The following is a 21,396-nucleotide window of genomic DNA, read 5'->3' on the forward strand; positions in this document are numbered from 1 at the left end:
CGTATTTCCCACAAGGATAGTACACTATCCATCTTTCATCCTGTATTATTGAGCATGGGTACTGTAGACCCACCTCTATGTCAGTTGCAGTGTTGAACCGTAACAGCTACTAATGTCGATGTTGTTCTTCCTTCGCCGCTTCCCACTGATGCGTGGTGCTGGAGAACTTATTTACATAGGATGAATCAATGAGTTCGAGTTAGAACAGGGTTAATGGGTGGACAAACTTCTTTGTCCAAAGTAACAGGAGATGGAGGAGAGAGGTCATCATCCTTGGCGATGGGAGGTACCTGTTGCCCGGTGCAAGAAATGGTGGAAGAGTCGCTTCCCACTAATGCACTGCCATGGAGAACCTGTTTACACAATGTGAATTAGTGAGTTTGTGTTAGGATGGGTTTGCAAAGAAGAGAAACCTCTCCGTCGAATGTAGCAGGTAGATGGACGAGAGAGGTCAGCGTTTATGGCGATGGGAGGTACTTGTTATCCACTATTGGAAATGGTGGAAGAGTTGTGTTGAGAACCGTCTGTGAGTAATGCATCTTTATAAAAATCAAAGGGAGAAGAATTTTTACAATGGTGGTCCATTGGACTACTGAATGCTTTTCAGATGTCTTTCAGACAGGTGTATTTACGCCAAAATCTTCCAGGGATTTCCATTTTGGTGATCGAAATATCTCATGATTTCCTGAGGAAGCCAGTCGGTTTTTCACAACCACTCCTAAGTAAATGAATGGTGGAAATTCAATGAAAATTAAACAACGGTGAGATATCATTATGACATATTTACAGTTGATTTACCATGGAATCGGAAAATCAAACAGGCCCTTCCAAATCCTTTCTCATAGAGAGGATTTCATTTGCATGCCCATTTACTCCCATTTCATTTAATTTCCATGCATTTACTTCCATCCAAACACACCTCAAATACCATTTACTTCCATTTACCCTCAATTCCTCCCATTTACCTCCATTTACTCCCATTCAAACGGCCCCTTAGGGGCCTGTTTGGTTTTCCAATTTCCGGTGTAATTCAATGTAAATGGGCCATCATTACCATTTCAGGGTGTTTATTTAAAAGAGACTTACGACACAAATATCAATGTTCAAATACACCTGTAAAGTAAACAGGTAAAGGAAATTGTAATCATTACAATTTGTTACATTATAAAATTACCATCTTTATAGTGATGCCCTTGTAAAATAGACAATGGTATTTATAATCATTGCAGTCAAATGTAACCGATGTCACACTTGGGTAAGTATACCCATTTCCAGCCAATTGCCGTTGTAATTGGACAACCAAACATGCAGGAAATGTGGTGGTTGTTGGGAGATGCAAGAGTGCCCTCATTTCAAAGCTAGCTAATGCCCCCTCCAACAACTCCCCTTGCATCATACCCTAAGCTGAATTAGCTTTGCTCATTCCACTTGACCTAGATCTTTAGTCCTTTCCGCCTCTACCTTCTTCGAAAGGGTAGAAAGGCCTCCCTCCTTCCTCTTCTTTTCTCTTGTTTTTAGCCTTTTCTTTTCCTTGGCCTTGGGTGGCGGCTGTCTCTTCTTCTTTTCTTTTTGTTTTTTTCCCTGGTCTGGGGTATGGGCCCGTGTATTTTTTGGGTCGCCTGCCCTTTGGTAGGAAATAAGAGTTTTTTTGCCTGCTTTCCAAAAAAAAGAAGAAAAGTAAATAAATAAAAGAATGATTAGGTAAACTTGGATGCAGCCATACAGGTAGGAGGCTTTGTAGTTTCCAAAGGAGTTAGTGCAGGCAGAGTTAGCGAGAAGCCTATCCAGTTTACTCTCAATGCTTTGTGCTTCCGAACTAGAATTAGACCATGAAAATATGTCATCGGAAACAGTGTTCATATTACCAGTATCATGACATGTATCCTTGGTTGGGTGATGGGGACATCACGCGCACACGCGCACTCATGCCGCCCCCCTATGCACGTACGTACGTAGGAGGACCCCACCATCGATCTGGCTCGATGACGACGTCCAGGGAGGGCCTCCTAACTAGAAGTCAAGTTTTGGTTCAGAAAAGTGGCCCGATAGTCAAGAAAAGCCAACCATGGGATCTCATGATCGTGGCCCACTCGTCGGATTGGTTTTATATTTTAGGTTTTGCTTATTGTTATTATTTAGAACATCGTGAACGCTTTAGATTTCCTTTTTTGATTTTTATTTTAGTTTACTTTATCGCCAAGTAATAGGTGTCGCACATGGTGCGAGTTTTTGGGTATAGAGTTCTCCCTATAAATAGGCACCCCTTGTAGTTCTTTTCATTCATTGAAGTTAATAAAAAAATTCCTGCTTTATTTTTCTGCTCTCTTCGGGAGTTGTGGAAGAATTCAAAAGTGGGTGCGAAGCCCTCCCTTTTTGAAGGGCTAACTACCGTGGTGCGAAGCCACATCGATCCCAATTCACCCCCATTTTCCATCATCTTTTTTTTTTCCATCTTCCCCACCATCCGTACTTCGAATTTGTCCTTTTGTTGCATCAGATTTCTTCATTGAAGCAGGTTTCCAGATTTCGGCCTGCAGGCAAGCTGAAACTTCGGCGGAGCTGAGATTTGGGGGTTTTGGAGTCCATCCCTGGCCGACCAGGGGCAAGGTGGCCTTTTTCTGAATAGTGGGTCCCACACACGTGCTGCCGAGATCACAAGCACGTCCGTCTGGGCCATTGTTGCTGTCCACACGCAGGATCATCTTTTGGCTCAAGTTTTTATCCTCTTTTATCCTCTCATAGCCATTTTTCATGAATCCTAACCGTAGATTACATGATCCCTAATTGATTTGCCTCTTTTTATCACCTTAGGGTTCATTGAATTAAAATTAGAGAATCCCTTGGATTAGGGACTGATTTTTATGCATGAGTAGTTAATTTTATTTCCCTTTGACATTGTTTGGCTTATAATTTTATTGGTCCAGTCCTAGCCTGTGTCGGCTTGGACCCGCATAGATTCCCCTTTAATTGAATGTTTGGATTTTCATGTGGGATGTGGAATTTGTGTGATTGTTTCTGAATTGGTGTGATCTAAGCCTGCAATCTTGCAGTATCATGACATGTATCCTTGGCTGGGGATATGGAAACATGTATCGATATCACCGATATTATTGTAGATACCCAGAAATGTATTGTTGATTGGGGGAAACAATGGGGAAACATGGGGAAAATGGTGGAATTTCTTCATGAAACTTCAGGAGATGCTAAAACATACATATTTGCATATTGAAGAATCAAATAATAGTAAAAAAGACGGATATTTGCAGATTTAAAAATCAAATAATTAGTTTCCCTTTAATAAGAGCCTCAAAGCATCTATTAGTGACTTGGGGAAACATGTGGAAAATGGTGGATCCATTCATCCATCCATCCTACCAGGCATGCACATAATACATACAAACACACATGCATGATCGATCAATCCAACCATCCATCCATCCATCCATGCATGCATATATACAATGACACATACATATATACACACATGCATGATCCATTCATGGTGGCAACATTTCCTGATGTCTTGTGCGATGTTTCCAGATCTCAAGGGTGCCATACATGGTGTGATGCTGATACATAAAACATTGCTTGTTGTAAATATCTTCCATCCAACGTTTGAAGAGAAAAAAGGAACAATATCCTCCATTTGACAATAATAATTTGTCTGACTGGTGGCCAGCAATGGTCCACATTGAATAGTTAAAATGCACTTATTGTATAGGTTAGATTTCTGGCGAGGAAGATATTGAGGTGCACAACCCATTTGTCACGTGTCCCACCAGATGAGTAGCATGGATCACAGAGCTGGGTGTGTACTTTGGTAAGAAATTTATATATCATTTTGTCTAGACTCTAGAAGCTTTGAGTTTTCAGTCTGATGCAAATGGAATTCTTTCTAGGTCTGCCGGGGGTTTTGTCTGTTAGGCCTGATACAGATTTTGAATCTGTAAAAAAGGATTACAGTTTCTCGAACCTTTTGTTGGGTCACCTATCAAAATCTAATGGAGGAGCCAGTCAAATATCTTCTGAGAAAAGTTCCGAGTACTGGCTTGTTCGTATGGAAAAGCCAGCAGTTGAAGTCGTCACGAAGGCACAGATGGTGGACTATTATGCACAAACACTCACAAAGGTTTTGGGGAAGTAAGTTGTGGATATCTGGTCTTGTTCTCATGCTTTCTTTCCCTTTTTTTTTTTTCATTTGTGCTGAAAGTGGGTGTGTGCAGTGAAAAAGATGCGCAAATGTGTCTATATCACATTTCTTGGCAAAATCATTTTGGGTTTTGTTGTGAAATTGAAGAGGAATGTGCTCGGGAACTGGCTGGTTAGTATATTGTGTTTTCACTATTCAATTCTATATTGCAATATCCGCTGTATTGAGGTAGCGATACACTAGTTCTACTGCCATGCAGGTGTACCCGGAGTTTTGTCTGTTCAGCCTGATTCAAATTATGGATCGTCAAACAAAGATTATGGAGGTATATTTTTCTTCTTTCATTTTATTCTAATTATTCTCATGGTATTTGCAATTAGTGTTCGAATTATCTCCGATATTATTGAAATATCTCCGATATTATCTTTATCTCCAGCTCAGCGATACCGATAACAGTGGTAGTGATATCAATAACGCAGGTAGTATCAGAAATTCCATGAATCAGCAATGTATCGCTGGCATATCAATATCACTAATGTAATTGTCAATATTTTCAACTATGTAAATTCTGGGTGTTGCTTGTATTGCCAATGCATCAATATTGTCAATGTATCGCCAATATTTTTGACTATGTAAATTCTGAGTAATGCTTGTATCATAAGTATATCGACGATATTTTAATAATAGTGCCAACTTATTGATATCATCAAAATTTTTATTTCATGGGCACATGGTTGTATATAGTGTTCAATTTGTCATTGATAATATTGATAATATCTCAATATTATTGATATCACAACATGCGAGATATTAAGACTACAATCTTTTATGTCCTTTCCAATTGTTGATGATTTCTTGGTGAAATATCGTGTTGTTGAGCAATATCGATGGATGTTTTGATGTAAGGTTGGATGGTTAAATAGGCCGGAGGGGATGGTTGAACTAATTTCTTACAACAACACATGCTTTTATGGCCCCATTAAATGAAAACTTGTTATGTATGCATTCTTTTGCTTTTTTTTTTTTTTTAAAAAATAATTTAAATTTAAATTTAAATTTTTTATTTTTAATTTCTAAATATGCAAATATGTACATTTTAACATTTCCTGAAGTTTTGCTGAAAATCCACCACTTTTCCTATGTTTCCCCGCATTTTTGGTTATCAGTGATATTATCGACGATATCGATATTGTTTCCGTATCCCTGGCCAGCGAAACTTGTAGCGATACCGATACTTTAAACACTGTTTGCAATGCATTTTATATTCTGAGATTGTTGCAATGCTTATGGGCAGCAATGCTAATGTTCATTTTACCTCTTTCGGCTTGCTTGTGAAACTGCTTTGCCATTTCAATGTTCTTGGAAAGTATGCTGTGGTGTTTGGATATTATGGATTTTGTCAAAATGCCTCAATACTCTCTCTGGAGCTGTTATTTCTTATTCTGTGCTGAAAAGTACACCACTTAGCAAGACCTTGTTGTCTGCATACAAGATGGTGGCAGAAATGGTGTGGAGAGGAGCACCAACATTATCGATTTTGGTAATTCCCAAGAAAGTGGTCTTTGAGAAATTTCTTGGCTTCTTATTGTTGAACATACATCTATTCCTCTCCTTATAAAGACCTCAAAGAATGGCACAAGGGAGAAGAACCAAAAGAATATTATCTGTACCCCAAAAGACCCTCTGCTCCATTCTTGGAGTATGTTTTCCATCAAACCCTGCAGCACCCTCAATATTTGAAATATCTTGAAAAACATGCACCAAACATATCTTGCCATATTGCAATTGACACAGAGGTGGTTTACCTACGCCTTGGACTTAATACATGAAGTATATTCCGCAGAGGTGGTGGTGCTGATGTTGGAGATGGCTGGGGTGAAGAATTTTGTTAGCAATTGAAGTCCAACTAAAAGATACTACCTTAGGTGGGGTTGCCTTCCTCCATGCTTGTGCACATGGAGGAGCCTCTTTGTCATGGTTGTAAGGTCCATGCAGAATGAATGAATGATATTCATAGAGAAGGATCTGCTACACCAAATTCTTCAATGTTTCACCTCTCTCGTGATGCAAGTCTCCTCAAGATCCTCACAAGATTTTTGAACTCCATTTCTTATTGTGCTATAAGATGTTATTTAAAGTCTTGGATGAAGGATTTGTTAGTCACCACCTAAGGAAGCTGAGTGCATCAGCTACAATGAGATTGTGGTACTGCAGGAGAGAGATGGGATGCACTCGAGTTGCCCCCATAGTTATTATTATTATTATTATTTTGGTGTTTAGTGTTTACAAGATTCTAAAGCATCCTGCCGTAGGTAACATAGGAATAGGATATACAAAATATTAAGTATTACTTGGGTAGCTTTTTCTTGTATATAGAATTGGACCAATCGTAATTGCAGGTAAGATTCAAATAGATCACATGAAAATACATCAAAGTTCTGGTTGGAGTTCTCCTTTTCTGGATGATCCACAGAATGCTGTTTAATCTCATTCAGATTTATTTAAATCATCCATCTATGCTGACAAGTTTTTAGTATAAAGCTTAATGCTTTTTCAATTTTCCAGGTGATGAAAAACTGACTGATTCTTCAGATGCTAATCAGACTCCCAATATAAGAACAAAAAGACTTTTTGTGACTGGTAAGTCGCTGTATCACAAGTTTCAAAAAAAAAAAAAAAAGTTCACTTGTCATATTGTATTTGGTACTGATGTATGATGCAGTCCGTTATCTCTTAGACATGTTTCATGCTTTTAATGAGATTATCCCTGCAGTTAGAACTCTTGTTGGTTCTTGATTATAGCCTATTACTGCCCCTTGGAATCCGATGCTGAAGTTAATCAAGCTTCTTTGAATTCTGATAATTTTATCTACACCTGCATATTCAAAGCTAGGTTCTCTAAATGCTGATGCATTATCCGGCACATGAGATCTCTAATATATGAAACTGAAATCATAACTGTGATTCAACCTCTGAATCACCTGCCACTTCTGGACAATTTCATATTCCAGGAAATTCATCCTTTTGCTTGATTGAATTCAACTACCAATATGGGAGCAAGAAGGCACAATTATATTATTGTCAGGGTTGGCTTTTGTTTCAGTGTTCATGCAAACCTTTGCTTTTCTTTGTTTCTTTCCTTCAATCTATTGCTGACAATAATTCTATGTAGCGCAAGTATCCATTGGCTCTTGTGAGTCTGATGTCATGATGCTTAACAAAATCTTAAGGGACTGGTCATTCCAGCATTTTTTTTAATCACCGGCTGTGGTGTACCAGCCAAACCTGGATGTTGCAGTCGGAAGTGTACATAATAAAGTTCAAACTCATTGGGCAGTATCAAGATTTTTTTTTTTTCTCTCAATTTCTGACAGTATAATTTATTTTCTAGTCAAATTTTGTTGACTACTTGAAGAATCATTACAAGTTGAGTTCAATCTGTAAATACATTACCATTTTAAGGATTTTAATCTTATTCAAGATGCAACATTAAATATTCAGATAATGATCTGTTTGTATAAACTACAATCTATCAATCAGAACTAGTATATGCAAAAGAGATTGGAAGCAGCCAATGCTCAAAGAAGCAACCCATTTTAAGGAAAAAACAACTGATTCTAAAAAAATTCTCAAAAAAAGCTTTTTATTTGAACTATATAATCAAGAAGTTCGACAGGAGGGGCTGTTTTGCCTTTATATGTGACGCAGGACAGCCCTAATTATGATGCATGCTCATGGACACAATTAAACAGCGGAAATAAAAGGAATAAATGATCTAAAATTCTAACAGTAATCATCATAACTGAGAAAATCATAAAGGAAACATGCAATGGAGCGGCCCATCACTACAATCATGGGTTATGGAATTCAATTACTACTTGGGTTGGATCCGGCGAGGGATGAGACCTCCCGATCTTGCATGGTCACACCCAATCGATCAATGAAGATCACTAGTCCGAAGAACCAAGAAGTTTCTCGGATTAGGGATTTGAGAATTTGGGGATTTAGGGTTTAGATCGGTTCTCAAGATTTTGATCGAAGAAGGATTAGCCAAAACTGGAAAATAGAAGGAAGAAAATTATTACCTTGAAGAAGTTGGAGGGGCACAAAAAGAAATTAGAAGAAGAAGATCAAGGGGAGAGAAGAAGCACCATTAGAGAGGAGAGGAAGGAGGCAACCAAAGGGTTTGGTTTTCATTAATCAATAGTTGAAATTCGAATTTAAGGCTTTACCCCACTTAAATAAGCAAATAAAGACATAAAATTACTAAAATACCCCTAGGATAAGCAAATAAAGATATAAGATTACTAAAAGACCCCTAACTAAGTCAAAAAACGCGCAAATAATATAAGTATGGGAAAGTTTGGGCGCTCGGTCTTCTTTCTCCAATCTTCCTTCACATGTGTCTTCCCTAAGTGGGGTCTTCTATATGTCCAATCACATGTGAAAGGTCTTCAGCTCCTCAATATTCGACTATCCACAAGGACGGCACTTGTGGTTGGCGCTTTCTTCGTTGGTACACCTTGAATGCACCTGTGTCCGCATCAATATGCAAGGTATTCAATAACAGTAATGATGGCTGTAACCAGTGTTTGAGTTGTTGGTGTCGCTACAAGATTCGCTGCCGGAGATAAAGATATAATATCGTTATTGCCGATAACTGGAAATGTGGGGAAAAATGGGGAAAATGGTGGAATTTTTTAGTGAAACTTCAGGATATGCCTAAAAATACATATTTGTATATTCAAGAATGAAAAAATTGCAAAAAAAATGCATTAAAAATAACTTTTCATTTAATAGGGTCCAAAATGCATGTGCTGGCGTAAAAAATCACTCCAATATTAACCAAAATGAGTTTATATAATACAAATGCATAATTAAGACATGTAAAAGTAAATGAATTAAAAAAGTACACATTTCCAGCCATATTTCATCCCCACATGGAGTGACGAGGTGGCTTGTAGTCATCATTTGGATCCCATTGCAGTTGGGCATAGTATTGTTGCCCAACATGTTGGCAGTACTATTCCTAGGTCATCTTCTGCTTGTATGAATTGAGGAACTCCCTTATGTACCTTTGATAGTCATCCTCCCCGAACTGTACGAGTATGCCCAGACGTGGTTAATGCGTGACATACATCGACGACATTTGCTGAGTAGGGTCCTGAGGGAACAGATCAAGTCCAACCCCAACTCCCCGATAATATTGTTGTCAGTCATACGGGTACTCTGAATATCTTCCTGTTAAAGGGTCATGACTTAAAGAACTATTTGTTGGTTGCCCGTATCTACGGGTAGACGAGAGTGACTGAATGTCCGAGCTTCCGTGCCCTTACCCGTGATATCCCCCATGTTCATAAGGTGGGACGGAAGTGGAGCTCCCCTGCTCTAAATTAATGTCCATAGATGACAAGCTGTGTGAGAGAGCATCAGCCGTTGTGCATCCGGTTTTCTTTTTCGGATGACGCTCGAACATATATGTGGGATCTGATGCTCTCACCCTGGATGGTGAACAAAATCCATGGTCATCGTCTTGAGTAGCATAGTCAAAGTATTGCTCAGTGAACTGGCCAATGGATCGCTGGCCCTGACCTATCATGTACTTCCCACCACTGCCACCTTTGCCCCTACTAGTACCACCTACATTAGTGTTGGTGCCTCCATCCACTCCACTACTATCGTCGTTGCCGTCGTCCCCACGACCCGTGTCGAGTGGGGGTTTAGTCATTATCATCACTTACTACAACTTGATAATGGGGAGGGCTGTGAAGATACTTTCTCATCCTCATTGAAACGTGCCGAACTCCTCACCAAAGGATCAAAGGAATCTGTATCTACCATCTGTTGGCTTACTACCTGATTGACATCGATACCAAGAGACGTTGCTCCATCGACTACTTGTGGAGCAGGGCCTCCTCCCGCATCATCTAAATCAGCTGATTTGACCCACTCATAAAGTGGCTCCTCATCATCGTCACCTATCTGTGTCATGGTACCTATAGACAACAGGTTGAGCGGGTCAAGATTTTCCTCCATGTCTCGGTCTGCCCTGCAACTGCTTCTCTCTTAACTTCATATTGTAGTGGCAGTAAACGAGCTTCTACAACTTCTCATATGCCAGCCTGTTCCTCTTACTGGTATGTATGATGACTATGTGCTTCAATTCCTCTCGCACGGTGAAGAGGATATAGTCTGTGCGAGAACACAAACTGCCAATAACTGCAGCGCGGGTGTGTTGACTCCATACATCGCCCACCACTCACCTATATATCCATGAGGAACTTGTTTTAGTTTCAAGTTTAAACAAAAATTGCAATTACCTAATTATGTTATCATACTCACATGGCAATGTCGTTTCTGTCGATGCTTTTGCTAGTGTGGATGACAAGTTACCCCTAGCATTTTAAAACCGCAACAACTCTAAACTCGGATTCACATGTCATTATTTTTAATCACTCATATTTCTAGAGGCTATAAGGAAGGAAAATTATTTTATCAATTACCATTGACAAAATCTGCTCAAATTGCATTACCTGGTTACCAAATTCTGCTTGCGCTGTCGATTATGGGAGCAGTTGATCGAACACTGTTCATACCCCAAGTATAGGGTTATGATGTAGTAATAAACTCGGTAAGACCGGGGTCAAATCCACAGGGACTGAAACCTGTACGTAATTTGAAAATAACCAGAACTAGAACTAGAATAAGATGAAATCTAAATTAAGGGAATATGAGAAAATATTGGTGAAGTATTAATCTAAAAATTGTAGAAATCAAAGGTAGGAAACTAGGGTGCCAAGGATCCACTTGTAGAGATCAGGGAGATCTACGCTTGATTCATTTACTCAATTGGACTTTGAGTCCCATCTTTATCCAGTTGGAAGATATACCATGAAAATCAAATCTGAACGTTTTTTTTTTTTTTTGGATCTAGTTTTCAAGAGATAAGATGGATGTAAATTAGAATGGATTCCATCACAAAACCATGCCCATGAGACAAAGCAAACAACAAAATTAAACCAATCCACAACGCATGTGAGGGATGTATGATTGTTAGGAAGGGTTCCATCATCCAACCATGTCCAAGGGGCGATGGTGAACAACAGGGCTCCCATGTTCACAATCCCTATAATGCAAAGAACATACCCAAAACTATTGCAGATCCATTGTAATTTACGTCACAATAAACTATTAAAAACTATGAATATTCCTCATAATCAAACTATAATCAAATTCAGTTCAGTAAAGCATGAATCAAAGACATAAAACCAAACCCATCACACTACAAGCTTCACCTCTTAGCCCTAGCTAAGAGGTTTAGCCAATTAGGACCATGATTAAGCTAGATCTCTTAAAAAATATAAAAGGAAAAGGAAGAAAAAGACTAGAAGAAAGCGGGAGAAAACTCCCTAGTCGGCCAACTCTCTCTCTCTCTCTCTCTCTCTCTCTCTCTCTCTCTCTCTCTCCTTCTCTTGCTTTCACTCCATGTTGAAGGATGCCTCCACGGCTGCCCATTTCCACGTCCAAAAGGATATCTTCCTTTCACGTCTTCTCTTTCTCTCTTATATAGGCGGCAAAGAGAAGAGCAAGGTCGGTCGGCTGGAATTTTTGCACAACAGGCGGTGACACAGCAGAAACCGGACGCATGCTTTGTTTCAGCGTATCAAGAAAACGCTGCGTTTGACCCGAGTTTGGAAGGCTGACCGTCCATCTCTCTCAAAAATGATTTCTTGGACGGGGTTATGGCTACCCTATCTCGCCTCTGGACGGTTTAGATGGTGAATCCGATCACGGACATGATCGCGGAACGGCCAGGAACATCCGGATTTTTTGGACGCACGGCCTACGAAAAACTGACGCTGCGATGATCGGTGGGCCCCACAGTGATGTTTTTGATGAAATCCACCCCGTTCATTGGATTCCTGGCGAAAAACCAGTCGGGAAGGGGTGGTTTTGGTAGGTTCTGGCGTGGCCCACTGTACCAACTCAACTCACCGTTCATCTTGCGTTTTCTGACGATCCACGTGCGTACATGTGGATAGGGCCAAAAGGACACCTAGGCGAGGGTCATACCTCCCTCTGGAGTGAATGGTCGGTCCAGATCACTGATTTGGATGATGGGTGGGCCCCACTACACAAAAACGGTCGGCGTGGTGCTGACGTTGTTGAAGTTTCTTGCGTTTTGAAGATTTGAGTCGGTCAGCGCATGGGATTCAGTGCACAGCGCGCGCTCTCAAGTGGGGTCCATTGTGATGTTTATGAGAGAACTTCTCCATCCATCCGCTGCCCCATCTAATTTAAGTGGTCGAGTCCAAAATTGAAGCATATCCAGAGATCAGGTGGGCCCCGAATTAGAGATTTATGGGTTGATTTGTCCGTTGGGCCACTTCCACAAGGATCCAATGGCTGAAATTCGACGTGTGCAGTTAATTTAGGGTCCTCAGGCCAGATATAAAGTTTCGAGCCGAATGGATGGTGGGAACCCTGTGATCTTGCATTCTGGACGATTTTTAGGCCTGTTTAACGTGAGTGGCATGATTTTCTCGGATCTTTGGCATGTAAATCCTTCAATCTTGGTCCCCTGGGGTCCGTCCCTTGCCTTGGTGACTTCTGAGCATTAAATCCATGCTTTTAGTACCATTTTTCAGTCCAGGCTCCTAAATTCACCTTGCAACACAAATACGATTAAAATAAGGTATTAAACAGTATCATGTTCATAAAAGCGGGTAATAACTGGGGTCTAATATGCAATATTCGACCCTCAACACAACTCCCAACAAGCATTTTGCTAGTCCCGAGCAAAGTATGCGAAAAATAAGTTGAGAATTACAGGACAAATTCTATAAACTCGAGTGATTTTTGAAAAACAATCCAGATATTAGAATTCTAAGAATCATGAATGTTGGGCATTACTTTCTCCTAGACTCAAGTGCACGGTAGACTTCATAATCAAGTTCAAAGTATTAATCCATCAATTAGAAAAAATTCTAAACATTGAGTTCCATGAGTGTATAGTGTAATCTCGGCTTATCAATCTCGGCTTATCATTATTAAGATTCACTTCTCTATTTCATGATATCATTAGTAACCAATAAGAGAATTCATGACAACCAAAACCTAGACCAAAACTTGCCTCACAGATCATCCTTTCATTCTACCAACCTTTGATTTTTCCATTAAAAATAACGCCATGGAGGGGAATCAAATCCTCACCTATAGCGAGCAAACATATGGTGAATACCATTCTCTCAGCCCTTTCCGAATGTCAACCTTGGGGAATCGAACCTTCACCTATAGGGAGCAAACCTATGGGGAAGACCATTCGCCCAACTCTTTCAATTCTTCTTTATAAGCATGATGGTAAAATTTCTCAGGCTGGTTCCTTTCATGCTTAGTGATTACCAAGTTAATCCTTCAATATCAGACTGAAACCTCAATGTGTAAGCGAGATGTGACATGTGAAATCATGATTCAATCAATGTTTACAACTTCTAATCATGGATTGATAATTCGAACTTAATTGTGGAATTTATTAGATAACTAAATCCAAGAGACGTAAATCCCCAACACTCCGTATCGTATACTTCTCAAATCACGACTATCCTTCAAAATCACTTCGAATTCACAAGAATTTCTAGAAAAAAAAATTTCACAATTTTTGGTCACAACCAAGAAAATACTGATTAGGTAACCTAATCTCTTACTCCCAACCTAAAATCTACATTGTCCTCAATGTAAAAAGAAATAAGCATGCAATGCACATAGGACAACGAAAGTAAAGGAGAAGTGATGGAAAGATAGTACCTGGACGGAAGAATCAAGAGGCTTCTTTCAAAGATATCTCAACGTGAAGGCGGCTCGGCACAAGAGAAAAGCAAACTATCCTAAAACAACGGGAAAGCAAACTAACCTAATGGCATAAAACCAACTAACCTAGAACGACATCAAGCAAACTATCCTAGTCCTATGGAAGCATGGGAAAAACTACTCAGTCATGCCGCAAGGTTCCTCTTCCGGCTAGTATCTTGATCAAGTAACGGCGCAAAATTTTTTTTTGTCAAAAAAATATGAAAAAATATGGATTAAATCCGGAATATTCTAAGCATTCCAAATATGCATTCATTTATAAATTGGAACATGTTTATGGTGGTGTAACGGTCCACTCTTTAGTGAGAAGTTGTATCGGACTGTATTTATGAAACAGATAACCTGAATTTGACTACAAAATTCATATATTTAATTTTCTAACTATCTACTATCAATGATAGATATATTAGAATGAATGTAATATGAAAATATCTTACATTTAGGTGTTTGCAATTATTTTTGAGGGCCAAAATTGATGCGTAAATAGAAAAAAAATATAAAATGGCACCCCAAATATGTAAAATGCACATTAACATGTTCTACTATGATTAACACATCATATGGCATCATTAAAACAGCAAAAGAATCATTAAAAAATGATTTTTCGAATTTTCAAAAAAAGGGCCGAAATAAATGCGTAAATAGAAAAAAATAAAAAATATATATAAAATGGCACCCCAAATATGTAAAATGCACATTAACATGTTCCACTATGATTAACACATCATATGGCATCATTAAAACAGCAAAAGAATCATTAAAAAAATGATTTTTCAAATTTTCAAAAAAAGGGCTGAAATAAATGCGTAAATAGAAAAAAATATAAAAAAAATATAAAATGGCACCCCAAATCTGTAAAATGCATATTAACATGTTCTACTATGATTAACACATCATATGACATCATTAAAACAGCAAAAGAATCATTAAAAAATGATTTTTCAAATTTTCAATAAAAGGGCCAAAATAAATGCGTAAATAGAAAAAAATATAAAAAATATATAAAATGGAACCCTAAATCTGTAAAATGCAGATTAACATGTTCTACCTTGATTAACACATCATATGACATCATTAAAACAACAAAAGAATAATTTAAAAATGGTTTTTCGAATTTTCTAAAAAAGGGCCAAAATAAATGCGTAAATAGAAAAAAATATTAAAAAAATATAAAATGGCACCCCAAATCTGTAAAATGCACATTAACATGTTCTACTATGATTAATACATCAAATGGCATGATTAAAACAGCAAAACAACCATTAAAAACTGATTTTTCGAATTTTAAAAAAAGGGACCAAAATTCATGCGTAAATAGAAAAAAATATTAAAAAATTATTAAATGGCACCTACTTTGAACGAATTTCTAAAAAATAGCCCACCGAGCTTTGATTCAAAAAATCTATAATATAATGTGTCAGTTTGGAAGCAAGAGGTTTAGCTAAAAAAAAAAAAGTTCATCGGCCGTTCCGGTTCTTCCGATACGTAACCGATTTGGCATACCATGATCTTGATAAATTTCTCAGTAGGTTCCTTAACAAGATCATCCAAAAGCCCTTTTTGCAATAGGCTTGGATGCCCTGGAGCATGAATGTCCAGAGAAACTTATGTACCTTAGCAAAAATTTGCCGTTGATTTGCCTGAGGTATCCAAAGTATATATGATTCACCTATGTCAGAAAAAGTTTCAAAGTTAGTATCCCATGGTGAATCAGAGACTACAGGTAGACAAAATTCAGAAAAATTTTCAGGAAGTGATATAGTCTCAACACATTCCGAAGTTCCAGACTTTGGTTCCATTGTCAGCTCCTCCTCCTTTAATGGTAAACATTCAAGATCTGGGGAAGGAGGGGCTTCAGAATAAGGGTTTTCTCGGTCCATGACAACTATCGAGATATTCTCTTGTGAGGCATCCACTATTTCTTTAATAATAGGATCGTTTGAATCTGGAAAGTGTGCCAAGCAATCGTCCAAAGAGTTGAGAAATTCCACATTGAAGTCTGTAATGAGACGCTCAAGGACTCCATTGTCTTTAAAAGTAGATGGAGGTACGCTCTCTTGCTCCAGCCCTGCACAGACAGATTGAGGTTTAGTAGACAAAGTATTGATGTGAGGACTCTGTTCATTGAAGCTACTCAATAGAGGCATTGAATCATCAAAAGTGTACAGCTCAAATGGTAGCCTTAATTGGGCGGTTTCAAATTCCAGAGTCATATCGAGCGACTCGTCCCTTTCCTGAATCATATCATCATTCAATTCAGGGAAGTGGTCCAAACATGTCTCACAAGAGTTAGAAGAGTCGGTTGTAAGGGGCTTATCCTCCGCATTTAAATCAGGTATGTCAGATGAGTGGAGTAGATCCTTATGACCGATCACTTCGTGTACTTCTTGATCACCGACCTGGACCATACTTGAGATTGATTCCCGGGGAATTTGGGCTGAACATTCATGATCGTCATCCCAATACGCATCATCGTCTAATTCTGTGCAGTACAAACTTGGGATGGGATTGCTTTCCTCACATTCTATTCCTAAATTGGGTTGAGGTTTGAATAAACTAACCTCTACCTCATCATTGACATCATGTGTGTCACGTGAGTGAAGTGTGTCACTATCATTATATTTGAAAGACACCCACATCTCTTGATCATTCCTTTGGACAGTCATTGAGATCAACTCATCGGAAAATTGAACCATATGCTCATTAATGGAACCCAACTCGTTCGTAATTTCAATTTCTTCCACAAGCGAGTTATGATCACTTTCTTCATATTGTGCTTCTAGATTTGGTTGAAGCTGGTATGAACTAGCCTCTTCCTCCTCATTAAGATGCGACCGACACTCTTGAATGGCAGTTTCAATCGCCTCTAATGATTTTGTCAAATCTGCGATTGCTTGTGTAACATATTCGTTGAATTGTTCTTGAACACTTGTCTATTTTTGAATTGACTCCTCTTGCATTATTTCCGGTTGAGTCTCATAAATAGGGAATCCAAGGGAGTAGTCATTAAAATCAATTGGCGGTTCATCTCTCCAATGTTGATATTTCCACTGGTTATAGTCATACGGGTCATAGGTCGGGAGTTGATATGCGTCATCATTCCAATAATCACGTACTGTTTTCTTAACTCGTGGAATGCAATTATTCTCCTGCAGATAATCACCGTAGGACTTTTTAATCTGTGGAGCATCATATTTTGATTGGTTGAAGTAAGTTTCAGAAAATATTTGAGGCATACGCTGTTTCCCATTACAATCATCATACATCCTTTCCCAAGATTTCTTAGCTATCTCAGCATACACATGTTCCCACTCTTGCATGGTAAACCCTTAACTCTAAATCTAATCCTAAAAGAAAATAAAAGAAGAAAAAAATCCTATAGAAATAAGAGATCTAGATAGAGGAGAAGCTAGAAAGAAGTTGCCATATTAGAGGTTCCTAGTTAAAAACCTGCAAAACAAAACAAAACAAGTTAGTTTCTTAAATAAAAAGTCTAAAAATAGAAAGATCCTAAAAATAAAAATATAAAGAAAACTAGTTTCTAAAAAAGGGAAAAATTTCTAAAACTAGAAAAATGGAAAGTTTCTAAAGACAAATTAGGAAAGTTCTAAACCTAAATTAGAAAGTAAATTAGTTTCTAAAAAAAAAAAAAAATCCTAAAATTAGAAAATTTCTAAAAAAATGAAACCCTAGTTCTAAAAATAGAAACAGTAAAGAAATTAGAAAGAGATTACCAAATTAGAAGTTTCTATCTCAGAATCCTATAAAACAGGAAAGTTAGGTTAGTTCTAGAAATCAAATAGAAAAACCTAAATCTAGAAAAACCCTAATCTTAACCTATTTCTAAAACTAGCTAATCTCAGAAAACGTAACCGTCAATCCCCGGCAACAGCGCCAAAAACTTGTTCACACCCGAAGTATAGGGTTGTGATGTAGTAATAACCTCGGTAAGACCGAGGTCAAATCCACAGGGACTGAAACCTATACGTAATCTGAAACTAACCAAAACTAGAACTAGAATAAGATGAAATCTAAATCAAGGGAATATGATAAAATAATGGTGAAGTATTAATCTAAAAATTGTAGAAATCAAAGGCAGGAAACTAGGGTGCCAAGGATCCGCTTGTGGAGATCAGGGAGATCTACGCTTGATTCATGGCCTCAATTGGACTTTGAGTCCCATCTTCTTCCAGTTGGAAGATATACCATGAAAATCAAATCTGAACTTTTTTTATTTTATTTTATTTTATTTTATTTTTATCTAGTTTTCAAGAGATAAGATGGAAGTAAATTAGAATGGATTCCATCACAAAACCATGCCCATGAGACAAAGCAAACAACAAAATTAAACCAATCCACAACCCATCTGAGGGATGTATGATTGTTAGGAAGGGTTCCACCATCCAACCATGTCCAAGGGGCGATGGTGAACAAGAGGGCTCCCATGTTCACAATTTGTATAATGCAAAGAACATACCCGAAGCTATCGCAGATCCATTGTAATTTAAGTCACAATAAACCATTAAAAATTACGAATATTCCTCATAATCAAATTATAATCAAATTCAGTTTAGCAAAGCATGAATCAAAAGCATAAAACCAAACCCATCACACTACAAGCTTCACCTCTTAGCCATAGCTAAGATGTTTAGCCAATTAGGACCATAATTAAGCTAGATCTCTTGAAAAATATAAAAGGAAAATGAAGAAAAAGACTAGAAGAAAGAAGGAGAAAACTCCCTAGCCGGCCAACTCTCTCTCTCCTTCTCTTGCTTTCACTCCATGTTGAAGGATGCCTCCATGGCTGCCCGTTTCCACGTCCAAAAGGATATCTTCCTTTCACGTCCTCTCTCTCTCTCTCTCTCTCTCTCTCTCTTATATAGGCAGCAAAGAGAAGAGAAAGGTCGGTCGGTTGGAATTTTCGCACAACAGGCGGTGATACACAGCAGAAACCAGACGCATGCTCTGTTTCAGCGTATGAAGAAAATGCTGCGTTTGACCTGAGTTTGGAAGGCTGACCGTCCATCTCTCTTAAAAATGACTTCTTGGACGGGGTTATGGCTACCCTATCTCGCCTCTGGATGGTTTAGATGGTGAATCCGATCATGGACATGATTGAGGAACGGCCCGGAACATCCGGATTTTTTGGACGCACGGCCTGCAAAAAATCGACGCTGCGATGATCGGTGGGCTCCACAGTGATGTTCTTGATGAAATCCACCTCGTTCATTGGATTCCTGGCGAAAAACTAGTCGGGAAGGGGTGGTTTTGGTAGGTTCTGGCATGGCCCACTGTACCAACTCAACTCACCGTTCATCTTGCGTTTTCTGACGATCCACCTGCGTACACGCGCATATGGCCAAAGGGACACCTAGGCAAGGGTCATACCCCCCCTCTGGAGTGAATGGTTGGTCTAGATCACTGATTTGGATGATGGGTGGGCCCCACTACACAAAAATGGTCGGCGTGGTGCGGACGCTGTTGAAGTTTCTTGCGTTTTGAAGATTTGAGTCAGTCAGCGTGCATTGACCGACTCTATGGGATTCAGTGCACGGTGCGGGAGTGTGCACATGGTGCACACGCACGCTTTCAAGTGGGGTCCATTGTGATGTTTATGAGAGAACTTCTCCATCTATCTGCTGCCCCATCTAATTTAAGTGGTCGAGTCCAAAATTTAAGCATATCCGGAGATCAGACGGGCCCCAAATCAGAGATTTATGGGCTGATCTGTCCGTTGGGCCACTTCCACAAGGATCCAATGACTGAAATTCGATGTGTATGGTTAATTTAGGGTCCTCAGGCCAGATATAAAGTTTCGAGCCGAACGGATAGTGGGAACACTATGATCTTGCATTCTGGATGATTTTTAGGCCCGTTTAACATGAGTGGCGTGATTTTCTCGGATCTCTAGCGTGTAAATCCTTCGATCTCGGTCCCCTGGGGTCCATCCCTTGCCTTGGTGACTTCTAAGCGTTAAATCCATGCTTTTAGTACCCTTTTTCAGTCCACACTCCTAAATTCACCTTGCAACACAAAAACGATTAAAATAAGGCATTAAACAGTATCATGTTTGTAAAAGTAGGTAATAACTGGGGTCTAATATGCAATATTCGACCCTCAACAAACACCTCGTAGACGACCATCATTAAATCATTATTCTCATGGAGATGGTGTTTGTGATGGAATTCGGGATTCATGTAGTATGCTGAAATCCAAATATTATTTACTCAGTTGCATTAATATGCAAATAGAAGTGATGCTTAAAGTGCAAGTGCAAGTGATAAAAAATACAAGTAAATGTAACAAACTTACTAGCTTGGTGGAGTGGATGCTCGAGTGTCCCGGTCCATCGTCATCTATGATATCGATCACCCACTAATGTGAATTGGGGATTGCAATCTTTTTTTCCTATTGCATAATTCTCATAAGCTCATACATTCACCCCATCGAAAGCCGCATGTCATTTTCTACAGCTTATAGAACCGTGTAGATCTGATGCAGGATGGAAATGATGGTGTGAACTCTATCCTAGAAAGAGTTGGAAAGCACCATATTCGAAACTTTCATCGCACCCTCAGTCTTCCTCTGATTTTGCTCTTAAGTATTTCTCAGATCTGAACAAATTCCTGAGACTCACATGGTGCATGCATAAGCTGTCTAGTGCAATGAAGTTCGTGGTGAACTGTGTTGTGCCTGGTCTAACGATGTCCCCTCCACAACACTTACGCATTGTAGCCAACAACCATGAGTGATTATATATAAAGTTCATCACTCTCCTCGCATCTCGGATGGTCTTCTTGACAGAATCCCTCTGGCCTATCCCCTCGAGCATTAAATCAATGCAATGTGCCGCACACGGGTTTCCATAGAGATTGTACCTTATCAATTTCTTCCTCACCTTAACGAACCTACTGTCATTTTTCGTCACAACTTGGACAACATTCTGGGACCCAACATCTTTAATCACTTCTTTTAGGAGGTCATATATGTAATTGTGATATTTTATTTTGGCTGATGCATCAATGGATTTAAGGAAAACGGGCTGCCCTCTACAGCACACCATGAAATTGATAATGGAGAATTTTGTGGGTCCTATCCACCCATCACACATGATCGTCACCCCATAATGCTTTCAGTTCGGCTTAAGTTCACGTATCCAAGCATGCATCTCCTCGTACTCTCGATTAAGGTAGATCCTAAGAATCTCCTGTGGCGTCGGAGGCTTCACGCCGGGCCCGGCATGTTGCACCTCCTCAATCATATTTTTGAAGTAAGGACTGGTTGCTGCATTTGCTGGTACATGGCTCGAGATGAACCACGTAGATATAGTGCCCCCCACTTTCTACCTAAACCCCTTGTTCCACATTTTTTATTCTCTT

At 39.1% G+C, this 21,396-nt stretch overlaps 1 protein-coding gene across 1 annotated transcript in view; it reads left to right on the plus strand.

The window, feature by feature from the left end:
* The window catches only part of LOC131251378 (organelle RRM domain-containing protein 1, chloroplastic-like), a 47,106-nt gene that overhangs the window by 12,043 nt on the left and 13,667 nt on the right, over window positions 1–21,396 (plus strand). The window contains exons 3-6 of the mRNA XM_058252058.1: window positions 3,900–4,140; window positions 4,224–4,321; window positions 4,410–4,475; window positions 6,716–6,790. Coding sequence (XP_058108041.1) covers window positions 3,900–4,140; window positions 4,224–4,321; window positions 4,410–4,475; window positions 6,716–6,790 — 480 coding nt within the window. The remainder of the gene's footprint in view (window positions 1–3,899; window positions 4,141–4,223; window positions 4,322–4,409; window positions 4,476–6,715; window positions 6,791–21,396) is intronic.

This window comes from Magnolia sinica, chromosome 7 (genome assembly GCF_029962835.1).
Source record: "Magnolia sinica isolate HGM2019 chromosome 7, MsV1, whole genome shotgun sequence".
Classification (NCBI taxonomy): domain Eukaryota; kingdom Viridiplantae; phylum Streptophyta; class Magnoliopsida; order Magnoliales; family Magnoliaceae; genus Magnolia; species Magnolia sinica.